Below are 21,000 nucleotides of genomic sequence, written 5' to 3' on the forward strand. Positions count from 1 at the left end.
AACCTCTGGTTGTAACATGACCCCACTGCAGCAGTCTCTTCTGGAGGTGTGCCCTGGAGGTCCTGTACAAACCTCTGGTTGTAACATGACCCCACTGCAGCAGTCTCCTCTGGAGGTCCTGTAGAAACATGTAACATGAACCCACTGCAGCAGTCTCTTCTGGAGGTCCTGTAGAAACCTCTGGTTGTAACATGACCCCCACTGCAGCAGTCTCCTCTGGAGGTCCTGTAGAAACCTCTGGTTGTAACATGAACCCACTGCAGCAGTCTCCTCTGGAGGTCCTGTAGAAACCTCTGGTTGTAACATGAACCCACTGCAGCAGTCTCCTCTGGAGGTCCTGTAGAAACCTCTGGTTGTAACATGACCCCACTGCAGCAGTCTCCTCTGGAGGTCCTGTAGAAACCCCTGGTTGTAACATGAACCCACTGCAGCAGTCTCCTCTGGAGGTCCTGTAGAAACCTCTGGTTGTAACATGACCCCACTGCAGCAGTCTCCTCTGGAGGTCCTGTAGAAACCTCTGGTTGTAACATGAACCCACTGCAGCAGTCTCTTCTGGAGGTCCTGTAGAAACCTCTGGTTGTAACATGAACCCACTGCAGCAGTCTCCTCTGGAGGTCCTGTAGAAACCTCTGGTTGTAACATGAACCCACTGCAGCAGTCTCCTCTGGAGGTCCTGTAGAAACCTCTGGTTGTAACATGATTCCACTGCAGCAGTCTCCTCTGGAGGTCCTGTAGAAACCTCTGGTTGTAACATGATTCCACTGCAGCAGTCTCCTCTGGAGGTCCTGTAGAAACCCCTGGTTGTAACATGAACCCACTGCAGCAGTCTCCTCTGGAGGTCCTGTAGAAACCCCTGGTTGTAACATGAACCCACTGCAGCAGTCTCCTCTGGAGGTCCTGTAGAAACCTCTGGTTGTAATATGAACCCACTGCAGCAGTCTCTTCTGGAGGTCCTGTAGAAACCTCTGGTTGTAACATGAACCCACTGCAGCAGTCTCCTCTGGAGGTCCTGTAGAAACATGTAACATGAACCCCACTGCAGCAGTCTCCTCTGGAGGTCCTGTAGAAACCTCTGGTTGTAACATGAACCCACTGCAGCAGTCTCCTCTGGAGGTCCTGTAGAAACCTCTGGTTGTAACATGAACCCACTGCAGCAGTCTCCTCTGGAGGTCCTGTAGAAACCCCTGGTTGTAACATGACCCCACTGCAGCAGTCTCCTCTGGAGGTCCTGTAGAAACCCCTGGTTGTAACATGAACCCACTGCAGCAGTCTCCTCTGGAGGTCCTGTAGAAACCTCTGGTTGTAACATGAACCCACTGCAGCAGTCTCCTCTGGAGGTCCTGTATAAACCTCTGGTTGTAACATGAACCCCACTGCAGCAGTCTCCTCTGGAGGTCCTGTAGAAACCTCTGGTTGTAACATGAACCCCACTGCAGCAGTCTCCTCTGGAGGTCCTGTAGAAACCTCTGGTTGTAACATGAACCCACTGCAGCAGTCTCCTCTGGAGGTCCTGTAGAAACCTCTGGTTGTAACATGAACCCACTGCAGCAGTCTCCTCTGGAGGTCCTGTAGAAACCTCTGGTTGTAACATGAACCCACTGCAGCAGTCTCCTCTGGAGGTCCTGTAGAAACCTCTGGTTGTAACATGAACCCCACTGCAGCAGTCTCTTCTGGAGGTCCTGTAGAAACCTCTGGTTGTAACATGACCCCCACTGCAGCAGTCTCCTCTGGAGGTCCCGTAGAAACCTCTGGTTGTAACATGAACCCACTGCAGCAGTCTCCTCTGGAGGTCCTGTAGAAACCTCTGGTTGTAACATGATTCCACTGCAGCAGTCTCCTCTGGAGGTCCTGTAGAAACCTCTGGTTGTAACATGAACCCACTGCAGCAGTCTCTTCTGGAGGTCCTGTAGAAACCTCTGGTTGTAACATGACCCCCACTGCAGCAGTCTCCTCTGGAGGTCCCGTAGAAACCTCTGGTTGTAACATGAACCCACTGCAGCAGTCTCTTCTGGAGGTGTGCCCTGTCACTGGTCTGACTCACTAAGACAACACACACGCTAATAAAAGAGCCATTGGCCTGGTCTCAATGACCCAACACACTGCCTGTCTGGTCCGATGTGGACTGTTTAAATGACCCAACACACTGCCTGTCTGGTACGATGTGGACTGTTTAAATGACCCAACACACTGCCTGTCTGGTACGATGTGGACTGTTTAAAATGACCCAACACACTGCCTGTCTGGTACGATGTGGACTGTTTAAATGAACCAACACATTGCCTGTCTGGTCCGATGTGGACTGTTTAAATGACCCAACACACTGCCTGTCTGGTACGATGTGGACTGTTTAAATGAGCCAACACGCTCATTACTACAGGGAATGTTGGAAACATAAAGAGCCTTGTATTGGACGCATAAGTAAGCCTTGTCTGAGCCAAATTTGACCTCGGTTCACTAAACGGGGCAGATTCTAGGTTCACTAAACGGGGCAGAGTCTAGGTTCACTAAACGGGGCAGAGTCTAGGTTCACTAAACGGGGCAGAGTCTAGGTTCACTAAACGGGGCAGAGTCTAGGTTCACTAAACGGGGCAGATTCTAAGTTCACTAAGCGGGGCAGATTCTAGGTTCACTAAACGGGGCAGATTCTAGGTTCACTAAACGGGGCAGAGTCTAGGTTCACTAAACGGGGCAGAGTCAAAGTTCACTAAGCGGGGCATATTCTAGGTTCACTAAACGGGGCAGAGTCTAGGTTCACTAAACGGGGCAGAGTCTAGGTTCACTAAACGGGGCAGAGTCTAGGTTCACTAAGCGGGGCATATTCTAGGTTCACTAAACGGGGCAGAGTCTAGGTTCACTAAACGGGGCAGAGTCTAGGTTCACTAAACGGGGCAGAGTCTAGGTTCACTAAACGGGGCAGAGTCTAGGTTCACTAAACGGGGCAGAGTCTAGGTTCACTAAACGGGGCAGAGTCTAGGTTCACTAAACGGGGCAGAGTCTAGGTTCACTAAACGGGGCAGATTCTAGGTTCACTAAACGGGGCAGAGTCTAAGTTCACTAAACGGGGCAGAGTCTAGGTTCACTAAGCGGGGCAGAGTCTAGGTTCACTAAGCGGGGCAGATTCTAGGTTCACTAAACGGGGCAGAGTCTAGGTTCACTAAACGGGGCAGATTCTAGGTTCACTAAACGGGGCAGAGTCTAGGTTCACTAAACGGGGCAGAGTCTAGGTTCACTAAACGGGGCCGATTCTAGGTTCACTAAGCGGGGCAGATTCTAGGTTCACTAAACGGGGCAGAGTATAGGTTCACTAAACGGGGAAGAGTCTAGGTTCACTAAACGGGGCAGATTCTAGTTTCACTAAACGGGGCAGAGTCTAGGTTCACTAAACGGGGCCGATTCTAGGTTCACTAAACGGGGCCGATTCTAGGTTCACTAAACGGGGCAGATTCTAGGTTCACTAAACGGGGCAGAGTCTAGGTTCACTAAACGGGGCCGATTCTAGGTTCACTAAACGGGGCAGATTCTAGGTTCACTAAACGGGGCAGAGTATAGGTTCACTAAACGGGGAAGAGTCTAGGTTCACTAAGCGGGGTAGATTCTAGGTTCACTAAGCGGGGTAGATTCTAGGTTCACTAAGCGGGGTAGATTCTAGGTTCACTAAGCGGGGCAGAATCTAGGTTCACTAAGCGGGGCAGATTCTAGGTTCACTAAACGGGGCCGATTCTAGGTTCACTAAACGGGGCAGATTCTAGGTTCACTAAAAGGGGCAGAGTATAGGTTCACTAAACGGGGCAGAGTATAGGTTCACTAAACGGGGCAGAGTATAGGTTCACTAAGCGGGGCAGAGTATAGGTTCACTAAGCGGGGCAGAGTATAAGTTCACTAAACGGGGAAGAGTCTAGGTTCACTAAACGGGGCAGATTCTAGGTTCACTAAGCGGGGCAGAGTCTAGGTTCACTAAGCGGGGCAGATTCTAGGTTCACTAAGCGGGGCAGAGTCTAGGTTCACTAAACGGGGCAGAGTCTAGGTTCACTAAACGGGGCAGATTCTAGGTTCACTAAACGGGGCAGAGTCTAGGTTCACTAAACGGGGCAGATTCTAGGTTCACTAAGCGGAGAAGAGTCTAGGTTCACTAAACGGGGCAGATTCTAGGTTCACTAAACGGGGCAGAGTCTAGGTTCACTAAGCGGGGCAGAGTCTAGGTTCACTAAACGGGGTAGAGTCTAGGTTCACTAAACGGGGTAGAGTCTAGGTTCACTAAACGGGGTAGAGTCTAGGTTCACTAAACGGGGCAGATTCTAGGTTCACTAAGCGGGGCATATTCTAGGTTCACTAAACGGGGCGGATTCTAGGTTCACTAAGCGGGGCGGATTCTAGGTTCACTAAACGGGGCGGATTCTAGGTTCACTAAGCGGGGCAGATTCTAGGTTCACTAAACGGGGCAGATTCTAGGTTCACTAAACGGGGCAGATTCTAGGTTCACTAAACGGGGCAGAGTCTAGGTTCACTAAACGGGGCAGAGTCTAGGTTCACTAAACGGGGCAGAGTCTAGGTTCACTAAACGGAGAAGAGTCTAGGTTCACTAAACGGAGAAGAGTATAGGTTCACTAAACGGGGCAGATTCTAGGTTCACTAAGCGGGGCAGAGTCTAGGTTCACTAAACGGGGCAGAGTCTAGGTTCACTAAACGGGGCCGATTCTAGGTTCACTAAACGGGGCAGATTCTAGGTTCACTAAACGGGGCAGAGTATAGGTTCACTAAACGGGGAAGAGTCTAGGTTCACTAAACGGGGCAGATTCTAGGTTCACTAAACGGGGCCGATTCTAGGTTCACTAAACGGGGCAGATTCTAGGTTCACTAAACGGGGCAGAGTCTAGGTTCACTAAACGGGGCCGATTCTAGGTTCACTAAACGGGGCAGATTCTAGGTTCACTAAACGGGGCAGATTCTAGGTTCACTAAACGGGGCAGAGTATAGGTTCACTAAACGGGGAAGAGTCTAGGTTCACTAAGCGGGGTAGATTCTAGGTTCACTAAGCGGGGTAGATTCTAGGTTCACTAAGCGGGGCAGAATCTAGGTTCACTAAGCGGGGCAGATTCTAGGTTCACTAAACGGGGCCGATTCTAGGTTCACTAAACGGGGCAGATTCTAGGTTCACTAAAAGGGGCAGAGTATAGGTTCACTAAACGGGGCAGAGTATAGGTTCACTAAACGGGGCAGAGTATAGGTTCACTAAGCGGGGCAGAGTATAGGTTAACTAAGCGGGGCAGAGTATAAGTTCACTAAACGGGGAAGAGTCTAGGTTCACTAAACGGGGCAGATTCTAGGTTCACTAAGCGGGGCAGAGTCTAGGTTCACTAAGCGGGGCAGATTCTAGGTTCACTAAGCGGGGCAGAGTCTAGGTTCACTAAACGGGGCAGAGTCTAGGTTCACTAAACGGGGCAGATTCTAGGTTCACTAAACGGGGCAGAGTCTAGGTTCACTAAACGGGGCAGATTCTAGGTTCACTAAGCGGAGAAGAGTCTAGGTTCACTAAACGGGGCAGATTCTAGGTTCACTAAACGGGGCAGAGTCTAGGTTCACTAAGCGGGGCAGAGTCTAGGTTCACTAAACGGGGTAGAGTCTAGGTTCACTAAACGGGGTAGAGTCTAGGTTCACTAAACGGGGCAGATTCTAGGTTCACTAAGCGGGGCATATTCTAGGTTCACTAAACGGGGCAGATTCTAAGTTCACTAAACGGGGCAGATTCTAGGTTCACTAAACGGGGCAGATTCTAGGTTCACTAAACGGGGCAGAGTCTAGGTTCACTAAACGGGGCAGAGTCTAGGTTCACTAAACGGAGAAGAGTCTAGGTTCACTAAACGGAGAAGAGTCTAGGTTCACTAAACGGGGCAGAGTCTAGGTTCACTAAACGGGGCAGATTCTAGGTTCACTAAACGGGGCAGAGTCTAGGTTCACTAAACGGGGCAGATTCTAGGTTCACTAAGCGGGGCAGATTCTAGGTTCACTAAACGGGGCAGATTCTAGGTTCACTAAACGGGGCAGATTCTAGGTTCACTAAACGGGGCAGATTCTAGGTTCACTAAGCGGGGCAGATTCTAGGTTTACTAAACGGGGCAGATTCTAGGTTCACTAAACGGGGCAGATTCTAGGTTCACTAAACGGGGCAGATTCTAGGTTCACTAAACGGGGCAGATTCTAGGTTCACTAAGCGGGGCAGATTCTAGGTTCACTAAACGGGGCAGAGTCTAGGTTCACTAAACGGGGCAGAGTCTAGGTTCACTAAACGGGGCAGATTCTAGGTTCACTAAACGGGGCAGAGTCTAGGTTCACTAAACGGGGCAGATTCTAGGTTCACTAAACGGGGCAGAGTCTCGGTTCACTAAACGGGGCAGAGTATAGGTTCACTAAACGGGGCAGAGTATAGGTTCACTAAACGGGGCAGAGTATAGGTTCACTAAACGGGGCAGAGTATAGGTTCACTAAACGGGGCAGATTCTAGGTTCACTAAGCGGGGCAGATTCTAGTAACCCAGATATTCTAAACTGATCCTGAATGCAAGGCTTTATCAGATGACCTACCGCTAAAACACTGTATATTCTGAGATGACATATCGGTGGTGGTTTAGCCTCGGTATGAGAGACTCCCTGACTGTGGTGGTTTAGCCTCGGTATGAGAGACTCCCCGACTGTGGTGGTTTAGCCTCGGTATGAGAGACTCCCCGACTGTGGTGGTTTAGCCTCGGTACGAGAGACTCCCCGACTGTGGTGGTTTAGCCTCGGTACGAGAGACTCCCCGACTGTGGTGGTTTAGCCTCGGTATGAGAGACTCCCCGACTGTGGTGGTTTAGCCTCGGTATGAGAGACTCCCCGACTGTGGTGGTTTAGCCTCGATATGAGAGACTCCCCGACTGTGGTGGTTTAGCCTCGGTATGAGAGACTCCCCGACTGTGGTGGTTTAGCCTCGGTATGAGAGACTCCCCGACTGTGGTGGTTTAGCCTCGGTGTGAGAGACTCCCCGACTGTGGTGGTTTAGCCTCGGTACGAGAGACTCCCCGACTGTGGTGGTTTAGCCTCGGTATGAGAGACTCCGACTGTGGTGGTTTAGCCTCGGTATGAGAGACTCCCCGACTGTGGTGGTTTAGCCTCGGTATGAGAGACTCCCCGACTGTGGTGGTTTAGCCTCGGTATGAGAGACTCCGACTGTGGTGGTTTAGCCTCGGTATGAGAGACTCCCCGACTGTGGTGGTTTAGCCTCGGTATGAGAGACTCCCCGACTGTGGTGGTTTAGCCTCGGTATGAGAGACTCCCCGACTGTGGTGGTTTAGCCTCGGTATGAGAGACTCCCCGACTGTGGTGGTTTAGCCTCGGTATGAGAGACTCCCCGACTGTGGTGGTTTAGCCTCGGTATGAGAGACTCCCCGACTATAGTGGTTTAGCCTCGGTACGAGAGACTCCCCGACTGTGGTGGTTTAGCCTCGGTATGAGAGACTCCCCGACTGTGGTGGTTTAGCCTCGGTATGAGAGACTCCCCGACTGTGGTGGTTTAGCCTCGGTGTGAGAGACTCCCCGACTGTGGTGGTTTAGCCTCGGTATGAGAGACTCCCCGACTGTGGTGGTTTAGCCTCGGTATGAGAGACTCCCCGACTGTGGTGGTTTAGCCTCGGTATGAGAGACTCCCTATTTCCTAAGTAGTACACTACTTAAGGCTTTGGTCAAAAGTAATGTACTATACAGGAAATAGAGTTTAGGAAACGCCCCCTGACTGAGGGACTGAGAGGCGTCCCAAAATGGCTTCCTGCATCACTTCATCAGTTAGATGTCCAGGATGGAGAGACGTGGGTGAGTCTCTGACTGTAGCAATGCGACCACTTTACCACGAAAACACGTGAGCATTTCTCCATTAACGGCCTCCTGACAGAGCAGCAAATCTTCTCTTCCGCTATCCATTAATCAGATCCTTCTCTTCCTTCCTGGACAGCTTGATCTCTTCCTGAGTTGTCAGTGCTCTGTTGGGATGCCATGATGCACCCGATGACCTAGTGCTAATACACGCTTCTGATAGGGAAAGGGGGGGGATACCTAGTCAGTTGTACAACTGAATGCCTTCAACTGAAATGTGTCTTCCTCATTTAACCCAACCCCCTCTGAATCAGAGAGGTGAGGGGGGGCTGCCTTAATCGACATCCACGTCTTCGGGCGCCTGGGGAACAGTGTTAAGCACTTTACCTAGACAATGTAATTCTTGTCTGCTACTATACAGACCAAGTGATACAGTATTGCACTTTGCCTCTCTGTCGGTAATACACGTTTTAAAGTAAAAATAGGTTAACTGGTCTGTGCCTCTTTAACTAAGGGACAACATGAGTACACTATTTATGATATTGCACTATATTCACTGTGATATACTGCTACATACAACATATATAATATACTGCTACATATAACATGGAACATATATAATATACTGCTACATATAACATATACAATATACTGCTACATATAACATGTATAATATACTGCTACATATAACATGGAACATATATAATATACTGCTACATATAACATATACAATATACTGCTACATATAACATGGAACATATATAATATACTGCTACATATAGCATGGAACATATATAATATACTGCTACATATAGCATGGAACATATACAATATACTGCTACATATAACATGGAACATATATAATATACTGCTACATATAGCATGGAACATATATAATATACTGCTACATATAACATGGAACATATATAATATACTGCTACATATAGCATGGAACATATATAATATACTGCTACATACAACATATACAATATACTGCTACATATAACATGGAACATATATAATATACTGCTACATATAACATATATAATATACTGCTACATATAACATGTATAACATACTGCTACATACAACATATATAATATACTGCTACATATAACATATATAATATACTGCTACATATAACATGGAACAAATACAATATACTGCTACATATAACATATATAATATACTGCTACATATAACATGTATAATATACTGCTACATACAACATGTATAATATACTGCTAGATATAACATATATAATATACTGCTACATATAACATGGAACAAATACAATATACTGCTACATATAACATATATAATATACTGCTACACATAACATATATAATATACTGCTACATATAGCATGGAACATATATAATATACTGCTACATATAGCATGGAACATATATAATATACTGCTACATACAACATATACAATATACTGCTACATATAACATGGAACATATATAATATACTGCTACATATAAGATATATAATATACTGCTACATATAACATGTATAACATACTGCTACATACAACATATATAATATACTGCTACATATAACATATATAATATACTGCTACATATAACATGGAACAAATACAATATACTGCTACATATAACATATATAATATACTGCTACACATAACATATATAATATACTGCTACATACAACATGGAACATATAATATACTGCTACATATAACATATATAACATACTGCTACATATAACATATAACATATAATATACTGTTACACGCAACATGTATAATATACTGCTAGATATAACATATATAATATACTGTTACACATAACATATATAATATACTGCTACATATAACATATATAATATACTGCTACATATAACATATAACATGTATAATATACTGCTACATATAACATATATAATATACTGTTACACATAACATATACAATATACTGCTACATATAACATATATAATATACTGCTACATATAACATGTATAATATACTGCTACATATAACATATATAATATACTGTTACACATAACATATATAATATACTGCTACATATAACATATACAATATACTGCTAGATATAGCATATATAATATATGTAACGGTCCTGACCTGTGTTATGTTGTTTTTTGTATGTGTTTAGGTCAGGGCGTGTGTTTTGGGTGGGCAGTCTATGTTATCTGTTTCTATGTTGGTTTTGGTTGCCTGGTATGGCTCTTAATTAGAGGCAGGTGGTTTGCGTTCTCCTCTAATTAAGAGTCATATTTAGGTAGGGTGTTCTCACTGTTTGTTGGTGGGTGATTGTCTTCCGTATCTGTGTTATGTCTTGCACCATACGGGACTGTTCGGTTGTTCGTGTCATTTCGATGTAGTCTGTTCCTGTCCGTAAGTGTTACGTTTAGTTATGTAAGTTTATGTTCAGGTTTCGTCTACTTCGTTTTCTTGTTTTGTATTTTTGAAAGTGTTTTGTTTTTTCGTGTTGCCATCATCGTTTTTCAAATAAATAGATGGCTTATTTCCCTACTGCTGCATTTTGGTCTGATGATCCTTCTCTCCTCGCCTCGTCCGAGGATGAGGAGAGAGACAGCCCTTACAATATACTGCTAGATATAACATGGAACATATATAATATACTGCTACATACAACATGGAACATATATAATATACTGCTACATATAACATATATAATATACTGCTACATATAACATATATAATATACTGCTACATATAACATATATAATATACTGCTACATATAACATATATAATATACTGCTAGATATAACATGGAACATATACAATATACTGCTATTGCCCAAAATGCACTGTCATACATCCAGTATTTGGCCTCTACAGCACATCAGTGTATTGACTAAAAGATTGTTGTTTCTAGTTATCTCCTGTAGTAAAACCTAGCAAGCAGCTGAACAGGACGGTGATGGGATCCAGTCCCTTCATAAAGAGAGACAGTACTAACCTCTGATGAGACATTATATATATATATATATATATGGAGAGACAGTACTAACCTCAGATGAGACATTATATATATATATGGAGTGACAGTACTAACCTCAGATGAGACATTATATATATATATATATGGAGAGACAGTACTAACCTCAGATGAGACATTATATATATATATATATATGGAGAGACAGTACTAACCTCAGATGAGACATTATATATATATATATGGAGAGACAGTACTAACCTCAGATGAGACATTATATATATATATATGGAGAGACAGTACTAACCTCAGATGAGACATTATATATATATATGGAGAGACAGTACTAACCTCAGATGAGACATTATATATATATATATGGAGAGACAGTACTAACCTCAGATGAGACATTATATATATATATATGGAGAGACAGTACTAACCTCAGATGAGACATTATATATATATATATATATATATGGAGTGACAGTACTAACCTCAGATGAGACATTATATATATATATGGAGAGACAGTACTAACCTCAGATGAGACATTATATATATATATGGAGAGACAGTACTAACCTCAGATGAGACATTATATATATATATATATATGGAGTGACAGTACTAACCTCAGATGAGACATTATATATATATATGGAGAGACAGTACTAACCTCAGATGAGACATTATATATATATATGGAGAGACAGTACTAACCTCAGATGAGACATTATATATATATATGGAGAGACAGTACTAACCTCAGATGAGACATTATATATATATATATATGGAGAGACAGTACTAACCTCAGATGAGACATTATATATATATATATGGAGAGACAGTACTAACCTCAGATGAGACATTATATATATATATGGAGAGACAGTACTAACCTCTGATGAGACATTATATATATATATATATGGAGAGACAGTACTAACCTCAGATGAGACATTATATATATATATATGGAGAGACAGTACTAACCTCAGATGAGACATTATATATATATATGGAGAGACAGTACTAACCTCTGATGAGACATTATATATATATATATATATATGGAGAGACAGTACTAACCTCAGATGAGACATTATATATATATATATGGAGAGACAGTACTAACCTCAGATGAGACATTATATATATATATGGAGAGACAGTACTAACCTCAGATGAGACATTATATATATATATGGAGTGACAGTACTAACCTCAGATGAGACATTATATATATATATATATATATGGAGAGACAGTACTAACCTCAGATGAGACATTATATATATATATATATATATATATGGAGAGACAGTACTAACCTCAGATGAGACATTATATATATATATATATATATGGAGAGACAGTACTAACCTCAGTCCGTAGAGCACGGTGCCGTCCGGATGCAGTCGGATCATACGGTTCTTCACGGTGACCCCATGCACAAAGGACTTCTTATCGTTGAGGAAGTAGGTGTCGGGGACCCAGAGCTGGTCGGCGACCCGGTTATCCAGCGTCAGGTTCAGGGGGATCCCAGCGTATGCCAGCCTCTTGTCCCTCCAGTACTGCTGGAAGTACATGGTCAGCGTGTAGTCCTGAAGACACACATAGAACAAGGTTAAAGCAGTCATATCATACACTTCATTTACATGGTTTCTCACCTACAGTACCAGTCAAAAGTTTGGATACAGTTACTCATTCAAAGGTTTTTCTTTATTTTAACTATTTTCCACATTGTAGAATAGTGAAAACATCAAAACTATGAAATATCACATAAGGAATCTTGTAGTAAACAAAAAAAGTTTTAAACAAATCAAAATATATTTTATATTTGAGATTCTTTAAAGTAGCCACCATTTGCCGTGATGAAAGCTTTGCACACTCTTGGCATTCTCTCAACCAGCTTCATGAGGAATGCTTTTCCAATAGTCTTGAAGGAGTTCCCACATATGCTGAGCACTTGTTGGCTGCTTTTTCTTCACTCCGCGGTCCAACTCGTCCCAAACCATCTCCATTGGGTTGAGGTCGGGTGATTGTGGAGGCCAAGTCATCTGATGCAGGGCGGCAGGTAGCCACAGCGTTGGGCCAGTAACCGAAAGGTTGCTGGATCAAATTCCCGAGCTGACAAGGTAAAAATCTGTCGTTCTGCCCCCTGAGCAAGGCAGTTAACCCACTGTTCTGCGGGCGTCGAAGACGTGGATGTCGATTATGGCAGCCCCCCCCCCACACCTCTCTGATTCAGAGGGGTTGGGTTAAATGCAGAAGACAAATTTCAGATGAATACATTCAGCATACATGGTATCCCCCTTTCCATCACTCTCCTTGGTCAAAAATACCTTTAAAAACACACCTCCAGGCTGTGTTTTTAGTCATTGTCCTGTTGGAAAACAAATGATAGTCCCACTAAGTGCAAACCAGATGGGATGGCGTATCGCTGCAGAATGCAGTTGTACCCATGCTGGTTAAGTGTGCCTTGAATTCTAAATAAATCACAGACAGTGTCACCAGCAAAGCACTCCCACACCATCACACCTCCTCCTCTATGCTTCACGGTGGAAACCACACATGCAGAGATCCATTCACCTACTCTTTCTCACAAAGACACAGCGGTTGCAACCAAAAATAAACCTTTGGAGTCATCAGACCATAGGACAGACTTCAACCGGTCTAATGTCAATTGTCTCTTCTTTTTATTGGTGTCCTTTAGTAGTGGTTTCTTTGCAGCAATTCGACCATGAAGGCCTGATTCACGCAGTCTCCTCTGAACAGTTGAGGTTGAGATGTGTGTCATGACGTTGGCCTGTGGGTAAGGTTTATGACCCCCCCCCATAAATTCCTTTCTCCCTGCCCTCTCTCTTGACTCTACAGAGTCAAGAGAGCTTCCAAATGTACATTTACATTTAAGTCATTTAGCAGACGCTCTTATCCAGAGCGACTTACAAATTGGTGCATTCACCTTATGATATCCAGTGGAACAACCACTTTACAATAGTGCATCTAAATCTTTTAAGGGGGAGGGGGGGGGGTTAGAAGGATTACTTTATCCTATCCTGGGTATTCCAAATGAGAGATTTGGGTTTTCATAAGGTTAGGGCTCTGCTCAATCAGTGGCCCGCCCCTGTGAATAGACATGGGTTATAAACTATGAAACACACCCTTCTCCCTCCACTATATAAGCCCTTGACGAACATGTAACCTTCTGTTCCGGGTACATTAGGATGACGATCCGATGTCAGAAGGATTCAGATAATAACTACAGAACGAAGCCAACCTCAGCGTGAGCTTTGGTTTGCGAATGGTATGAACTTTGAACTCTTATTCGCTACAGAAGTGATACCTCCTAGCCGTTGAGTTAGTAGCGGCCGCTGTAAACGTGGGCTAGGAGAGGACAGACAGAGTATCCCGTCTACCACACAACGACGACACTACAACGTTTCCCGTTTACCACCAGAGACACTCTTCAAAGGACAAAGGACTCTGTTGGGCAACACGGCCTTCCATCTACCACCAACCTATTGAATCTCAGCTCAGAGTAAATATTTATTGCATTTTCCTTTTCCAAATGGGCGGTAATTTAGAATGCATAAGATTCTGTATTTACGATAGAGTAGCTTCTCCCTTTGTTCTTCAGTCTTCAAATCAAATCAAATCAAATGTATTTATATAGCCCTTCTTACGTCAGCTGATATCTCAAAGTGCTGTACAGAAACCCAGCCTAAAACTCCAAACAGCAAGCAATGCAGGTGTAGAAGCACGGTGGCTAGAAAAACTCCCTAGAAAGGCCAAAACCTAGGAAGAAACCTAGAGAGGAACCAGGCTATGAGGGGTGGCCAGTTCTCTTCTGGCTGTGCCGGGTGGAGATTATAACAGAACATGGCCAAGATGTTCAAATGTTCATAAATGATCAGCATGGTCAAATAATAATAATCACAGTAGTTGTCGAGGGTGCAGCAAGTCAGCACCTCAGGAGTAAATGTCAGTTGGCTTTTCATGGCCGATCATTAAGAGTATCTCTACCGCTCCTGCGGTAGAGGGACGTTTTCCTTTATGACATAATTTGTAATCAAGGTATGATTCATTCTGTGTATATGTAATTCTGTGTGATTAGTTAGGTATTTACTAAATAAATAATTAAACCCAATTTTGTATTGCTGATTCAACTTGTTAGCCAGGTTTCGTGAAGATAACCAAGAATTTACAACTTTCAGATGAGACTGAAATAAGGTGACGATTAATATTGACTGCTATTGATGTAAAAGATGACCAGGTCTTTAAGAGTTTATTCGGAAGATAACAGCTCTATAAACACTCTTTCGTGGTGCCCCGACTTTCTAGTTAATTACATTTACATGATGAGCTCAATCAGGTAATATTAATTACAGAGAAAGGATTTTATAGAATAGCATGTCATATCACTTAATCCGGCATAGCCAAAGACACGACATGTGTCTGTTACTTTAACTCTGTGAAGCATTTATTTGGGCTGAAATCTGCGGTGCAGTTAACTCTAATGTACTAATTACTCTGGGTCTTCCTTTCCTGTGGCGGTCCTCAAGAGAGACAGTTTCATCATAGCGCTTGATGGTTTTTGCAACTGCAATTGAAGAAACTTTCAAAGTTCTTGAAATTGGATTGACTGACCTCCATGTCTTAAAGTAATGACGGACTGTCATTTCTCTTTGCTTATTTGAGTTGTTCTTGCCACAATATGGACTTGGTCTTTTACCAAATAGGGCTGTCTTCTGTATACCCCACCTACCTTGTCACGACACAACTGATTGGCTCAATTAAGAAGGAAAGAAACTCCACAAATTAACTTTTAACTAGGCACACGTGTTAATTGAAATTCATTCCAGGTGACTACCTCAGGAAGCTGGTTGAGAGAATGCCAAGCTTGTGCAAAGCTGTGATCAAGGCCAAAGGTGGCTACTTTGAAGAACCTCAAATATAAAATCTATTTTGATTTATTTAACACTTTTTTGGGTTACTGTATGATTCCATATGTGTTATTTCATAGTTTTGATGTCATTATTATTCTACAACGTAGAAAATAGTAAAAACAAAGAAAAACCCTTGAGGAATGAGTAAGTGTGTCCAAACCTTTGACTGGTACTGTATGTGTCTGTATATATAGACATAGAGCAGGGTTACGATCAGGTGTATCAAATAAAACACTAATTTATATTGTTTCAAAGAACGCCCAAATATGTAATTTCATTGGGAGAACTAGACTCTCTCACTAGCGTCAGGTTCAGGAGGCTCCTCCTCTCCTCACAGGGAGAAGAGACGACCAATGACCAGGGCTATACACTAGCGTCAGGTTCAGGAGGCTCCTCCTCTCCTCACAGGGAGAAGAGACAACCAATGGCCAGGGCTATACACTAGCGTCAGGTTCAGGAAGCTCCTCCTCTCCTCACAGGGAGAAGAGACAACCAATGGCCAGGGGTATACACTAGCGTCAGGTTCAGGAAGCTCCTCCTCTCCTCACAGGGAGAAGAGACAACTAATGGCCAGGGCTATACATCACAGTCTGACGCTGGAAATAGATTTCCTGTAGTCAGGTTGATATTTATGGAAGTGTCAACAGCCATTATTCAGGACCTGTCTAGTCCTGTCTAGTATAGACCCCCTCCTCCACAGGTATTATGAGTAGCAGAAAAGCAGGCAGGCGGTGTCTAGTACAGACCCAGGCAGGGGGTGTCTAGTATAGACCCCCTCCTCCACAGGTATTATGAGTAGCAGAAAAGCAGGCAGGCGGTGTCTAGTACAGACCCAGGCAGGGGGTGTCTAGTACAGACCCAGGCAGGGGGTGTCTAGTACAGACCCAGGCAGGGGGTGTCTAGTACAGACCCAGGCAGGGGGTGTCTAGTACAGACCCAGGCAGGGGGTGTCTAGTACAGACCCAGGCAGGGGGTGTCTAGTACAGACCCAGGCAGGGGGTGTCTAGTACAGACCCAGGCAGGGGGTGTCTAGTACAGACCCAGGCAGGGGGTGTCTAGTACAGACCCAGGCAGGGGGTGTCTAGTACAGACCCAGGCAGGGGGGTGTCTAGTATAGACCCAGGCAGGGGGTGTCTAGTATAGACCCAGGCAGGGGGTGTCTAGTATAGACCCAGGCAGGGGGTGTCTAGTACAGTCCCAGGCAGGGGGTGTCTAGTACAGTCCCAGGCAGGGGGTGTCTAGTACAGTCCCAGGCAGGGGGTGTCTAGTATAGACCCAGGCAGGGGGTGTCTAGTATAGACCCAGGCAGGCGGTGTCTAGTATAGACCCAGGCAGGCGGTGTCTAGTATAGACCCAGGCAGGCGGTGTCTAGTATAGACCCAGGCAGGCGGTGTCTAGTACAGACCCAGGCAGGCGGTGTCTAGTACAGACCCAGGCAGGGGGTGTCTAGTATAGACCCAGGTAGGGGCTATACCTACTTCCTTTCACCAGAGCCCTATGGTCTGATATAGTGCCCTACCTTTCACCAGAGCCCTATGGTCTGATATAGTGCCCTACCTTTCACCAGAGCCCTATGGTCTGATATATAGTGCCCTACCTTTCACCAGAGCCCTATGGTCTGATATATAGTGCCCTACCTTTCACCAGAGCCCTATGGTCTGATATATAGTGCCCTACCTTTCACCAGAGCCCTATGCTCTGATATATAGTGCCCTACCTTTCACCAGAGCCCTATGGTCTGATATAGTGCCCTACCTTTCACCAGAGCCCTATGCTCTGATATATAGTGTCCTACCTTTCACCAGAGCCCTATGCTCTGATATATAGTGCCCTACCTTTCACCAGAGCCCTATGCTCTGATATATAGTGCCCTACCTTTCACCAGAGCCCTATGGTCTGATATAGTGCCCTACCTTTCACCAGAGCCCTATGGTCTGATATAGTGCCCTACCTTTCACCAGAGCCCTATGGTCTGATATATAGTGCCCTACCTTTCACCAGAGCCCCTGGTCAAACATAAGGCACTATTAAGGAAGCCATTTGGAACAGACAGGATATAGCTCTCAGACCAGTTTAGTCCTTTAGTAGACACTCTAGAGCGACTTGCAGACTTCATTCTTTACTGGTCCCCCATGGGAATCAACCCCACAACCCTGGCGTTGCAAGAGCCATGCTTTACCAACTGAGCCACGACGTCGGTACTACTGTCGGTTTCAGTTTGTAAGGATGGCCGATAACCTCACCACATGCCAAGACGCTGCTACAAACTGAATCTTCAAATAAAAAATAATAACTTTGAAGAAGGCTATGATGAGTGATGTCTACTGGGCTGGACTATCGTGGCATGTGAGGGGTCAGCAGCTTCTGGACCGGAGAAGGGAGCCTGTGGATGGTTGAGGTGTTAAACTTGCCCCCAGTTGGACCTGAACCAATCACAGAACACAGAAGTGCTCGAGGAGGACATTTTGAAATAAAATCCCTGGTGATTATTGTTGTACCAACCTGCCACACACCAAGCAGGCTAGGACAGGTTTGTACCAACCTGCCACACACCAAGCAGGCTAGGACAGGGTACCTGCCACACACCAAGCAGGCTAGGACAGGGTACCTGCCACACACCAAGCAGGCTAGGACAGGGTACCTGCCACACACCAAGCAGGCTAGGACAGGGTACCTGCCACACACCAAGCAGGCTAGGACAGGGTGGTACGTACCTGCCACACACCAAGCAGGCTAGGACAGGGTGGTACGTACCTGCCACACACCAAGCAGGCTAGGACAGGGTGGTACCAACCTGCCACACACCAAGCAGGCTAGGACAGGGTTGTACCAACCTGCCACACACCAAGCAGGCTAGGACAGGGTTGTACCAACCTGCCACACACCAAGCAGGCTAGGACAGGGTACCTGCCACACACCAAGCAGGCTAGGACAGGGTACCTGCCACACACCAAGCAGGCTAGGACAGGGTACCTGCCACACACCAAGCAGGCTAGGACAGGGTACCTGCCACACACCAAGCAGGCTAGGACAGGGTACCTGCCACACACCAAGCAGGCTAGGACAGGGTACCTGCCACACACCAAGCAGGCTAGGACAGGGTACCTGCCACACACCAAGCAGGCTAGGACAGGGTGGTACCAACCTGCCACACACCAAGCAGGCTAGGACAGGGTGGTACCAACCTGCCACACACCAAGCAGGCTAGGACAGGGTGGTACCAACCTGCCACACACCAAGCAGGCTAGGACAGGGTGGTACCAACCTGCCACACACCAAGCAGGCTAGGACAGGGTTGTACCAACCTGCCACACACCAAGCAGGCTAGGACAGGGTGGTACCAACCTGCCACACACCAAGCAGGCTAGGACAGGGTTGTACCAACCTGCCACACACCAAGCAGGCTAGGACAGGGTTGTACCAACCTGCCACACACCAAGCAGGCTAGGACAGGGTTGTACCAACCTGCCACACACCAAGCAGGCTAGGACAGGGTTGTACCAACCTGCCACACACCAAGCAGGCTAGGACAGGGTTGTACCAACCTGCCACACACCAAGCAGGCTAGGACAGGGTTGTAATAACCTGCCACACACCAAGCAGGCTAGGACAGGGTTGTACCAACCTGCCACACGCCAAGCAGGCTAGGACAGGGTTGTACCAACCTGCCACACGCCAAGCAGGCTAGGACAGGGTTGTACCAACCTGCCACACGCCAAGCAGGCTAGGACAGGGTTGTACCAACCTGCCACACATCAAGCAGGCTAGGACAGGGTACCTGCCACACACCAAGCAGGCTAGGACAGGGTACCTGCCACACACCAAGCAGGCTAGGACAGGGTACCTGCCACACACCAAGCAGGCTAGGACAGGGTACCTGCCACACACCAAGCAGGCTAGGACAGGGTACCTGCCACACACCAAGCAGGCTAGGACAGGGTTGTACCAACCTGCCACACACCAAGCAGGCTAGGACAGGGTTGTACCAACCTGCCACACACCAAGCAGGCTAGGACAGGGTTGTACCAACCTGCCACACACCAAGCAGGCTAGGACAGGGTTGTACCAACCTGCCACACACCAAGCAGGCTAGGACAGGGTTGTACCAACCTGCCACACATCAAGCAGGCTAGGACAGGGTTGTAATAACCTGCCACACACCAAGCAGGCTAGGACAGGGTTGTACCAACCTGCCACACACCAAGCAGGCTAGGACAGGGTACCTGCCACACACCAAGCAGGCTAGGACAGGGTACCTGCCACACACCAAGCAGGCTAGGACAGGGTACCTGCCACACACCAAGCAGGCTAGGACAGGGTACCTGCCACACACCAAGCAGGCTAGGACAGGGTACCTGCCACACACCAAGCAGGCTAGGACAGGGTACCTGCCACACACCAAGCAGGCTAGGACAGGGTACCTGCCACACACCAAGCAGGCTAGGACAGGGTACCTGCCACACACCAAGCAGGCTAGGACAGGGTTGTACCAACCTGCCACACACCAAGCAGGCTAGGACAGGGTTGTACCAACCTGCCACACACCAAGCAGGCTAGGACAGGGTACCTGCCACACACCAAGCAGGCTAGGACAGGGTACCTGCCACACACCAAGCAGGCTAGGACAGGGTTGTAATAACCTGCCACACATCAAGCAACAGAGTCAGGCTGTGAATTATTCAGAAACCATTCTGAACATGTGTCCCAAATGGCAACCTATTCCCTACATAGTGCACTACTCTTCACCAGAGCCCTATGGGCCGTGGTCAAAAGTAGTGCAACTGTATAGGAAATGGGGTACCATTTGGGACACAGTCTCTCTAAGACTGGTTCTACTGTTGGGGGGGGGGGAGTAATGCTTTTTAAATGGACCTCTGTGGGCTCGACCACTTAGCTCTGCTCTGCTGACTCATTATGAAACGCCTAAAATAGTGGTTACAAAGTTAAGGCAACAACATAACCAAGCACTTTGGTATCGTACGAATGTATTGTACTGGTTACTGTACGTAGCTCAGTTCATTAGAGCATGGCCCTGGCAACATCGGAGTTGTGGGTTGTATTCCCACTGGGGTCACATAGCAACACGGGTGGACTGTTGTCACTTCGGATAACATGTTATGCTATGTAAATGGTGTATATATATATATATATATTACTGTATTGGCCTATATTACCGTACTGTATTGGCCTATATTACCGTACTGTATTGGCCTATATTACCGTACTGTATTGGCTTATATTACCGTATTGG

At 46.0% G+C, this 21,000-nt stretch overlaps 1 protein-coding gene across 1 annotated transcript in view; it reads right to left on the bottom strand.

Moving 5' to 3' along the window:
• The window catches only part of LOC129867602 (gamma-aminobutyric acid receptor subunit beta-3-like), a 92,254-nt gene that overhangs the window by 47,778 nt on the left and 23,476 nt on the right, over positions 1 to 21,000 (bottom strand). Inside the window, exon 4 of the mRNA XM_055941108.1 lies at positions 12,184 to 12,404. Coding sequence (XP_055797083.1) covers positions 12,184 to 12,404 — 221 coding nt within the window. The remainder of the gene's footprint in view (positions 1 to 12,183; positions 12,405 to 21,000) is intronic.

The sequence above is a fragment of the Salvelinus fontinalis genome, chromosome 12, assembly GCF_029448725.1.
Source record: "Salvelinus fontinalis isolate EN_2023a chromosome 12, ASM2944872v1, whole genome shotgun sequence".
Classification (NCBI taxonomy): domain Eukaryota; kingdom Metazoa; phylum Chordata; class Actinopteri; order Salmoniformes; family Salmonidae; genus Salvelinus; species Salvelinus fontinalis.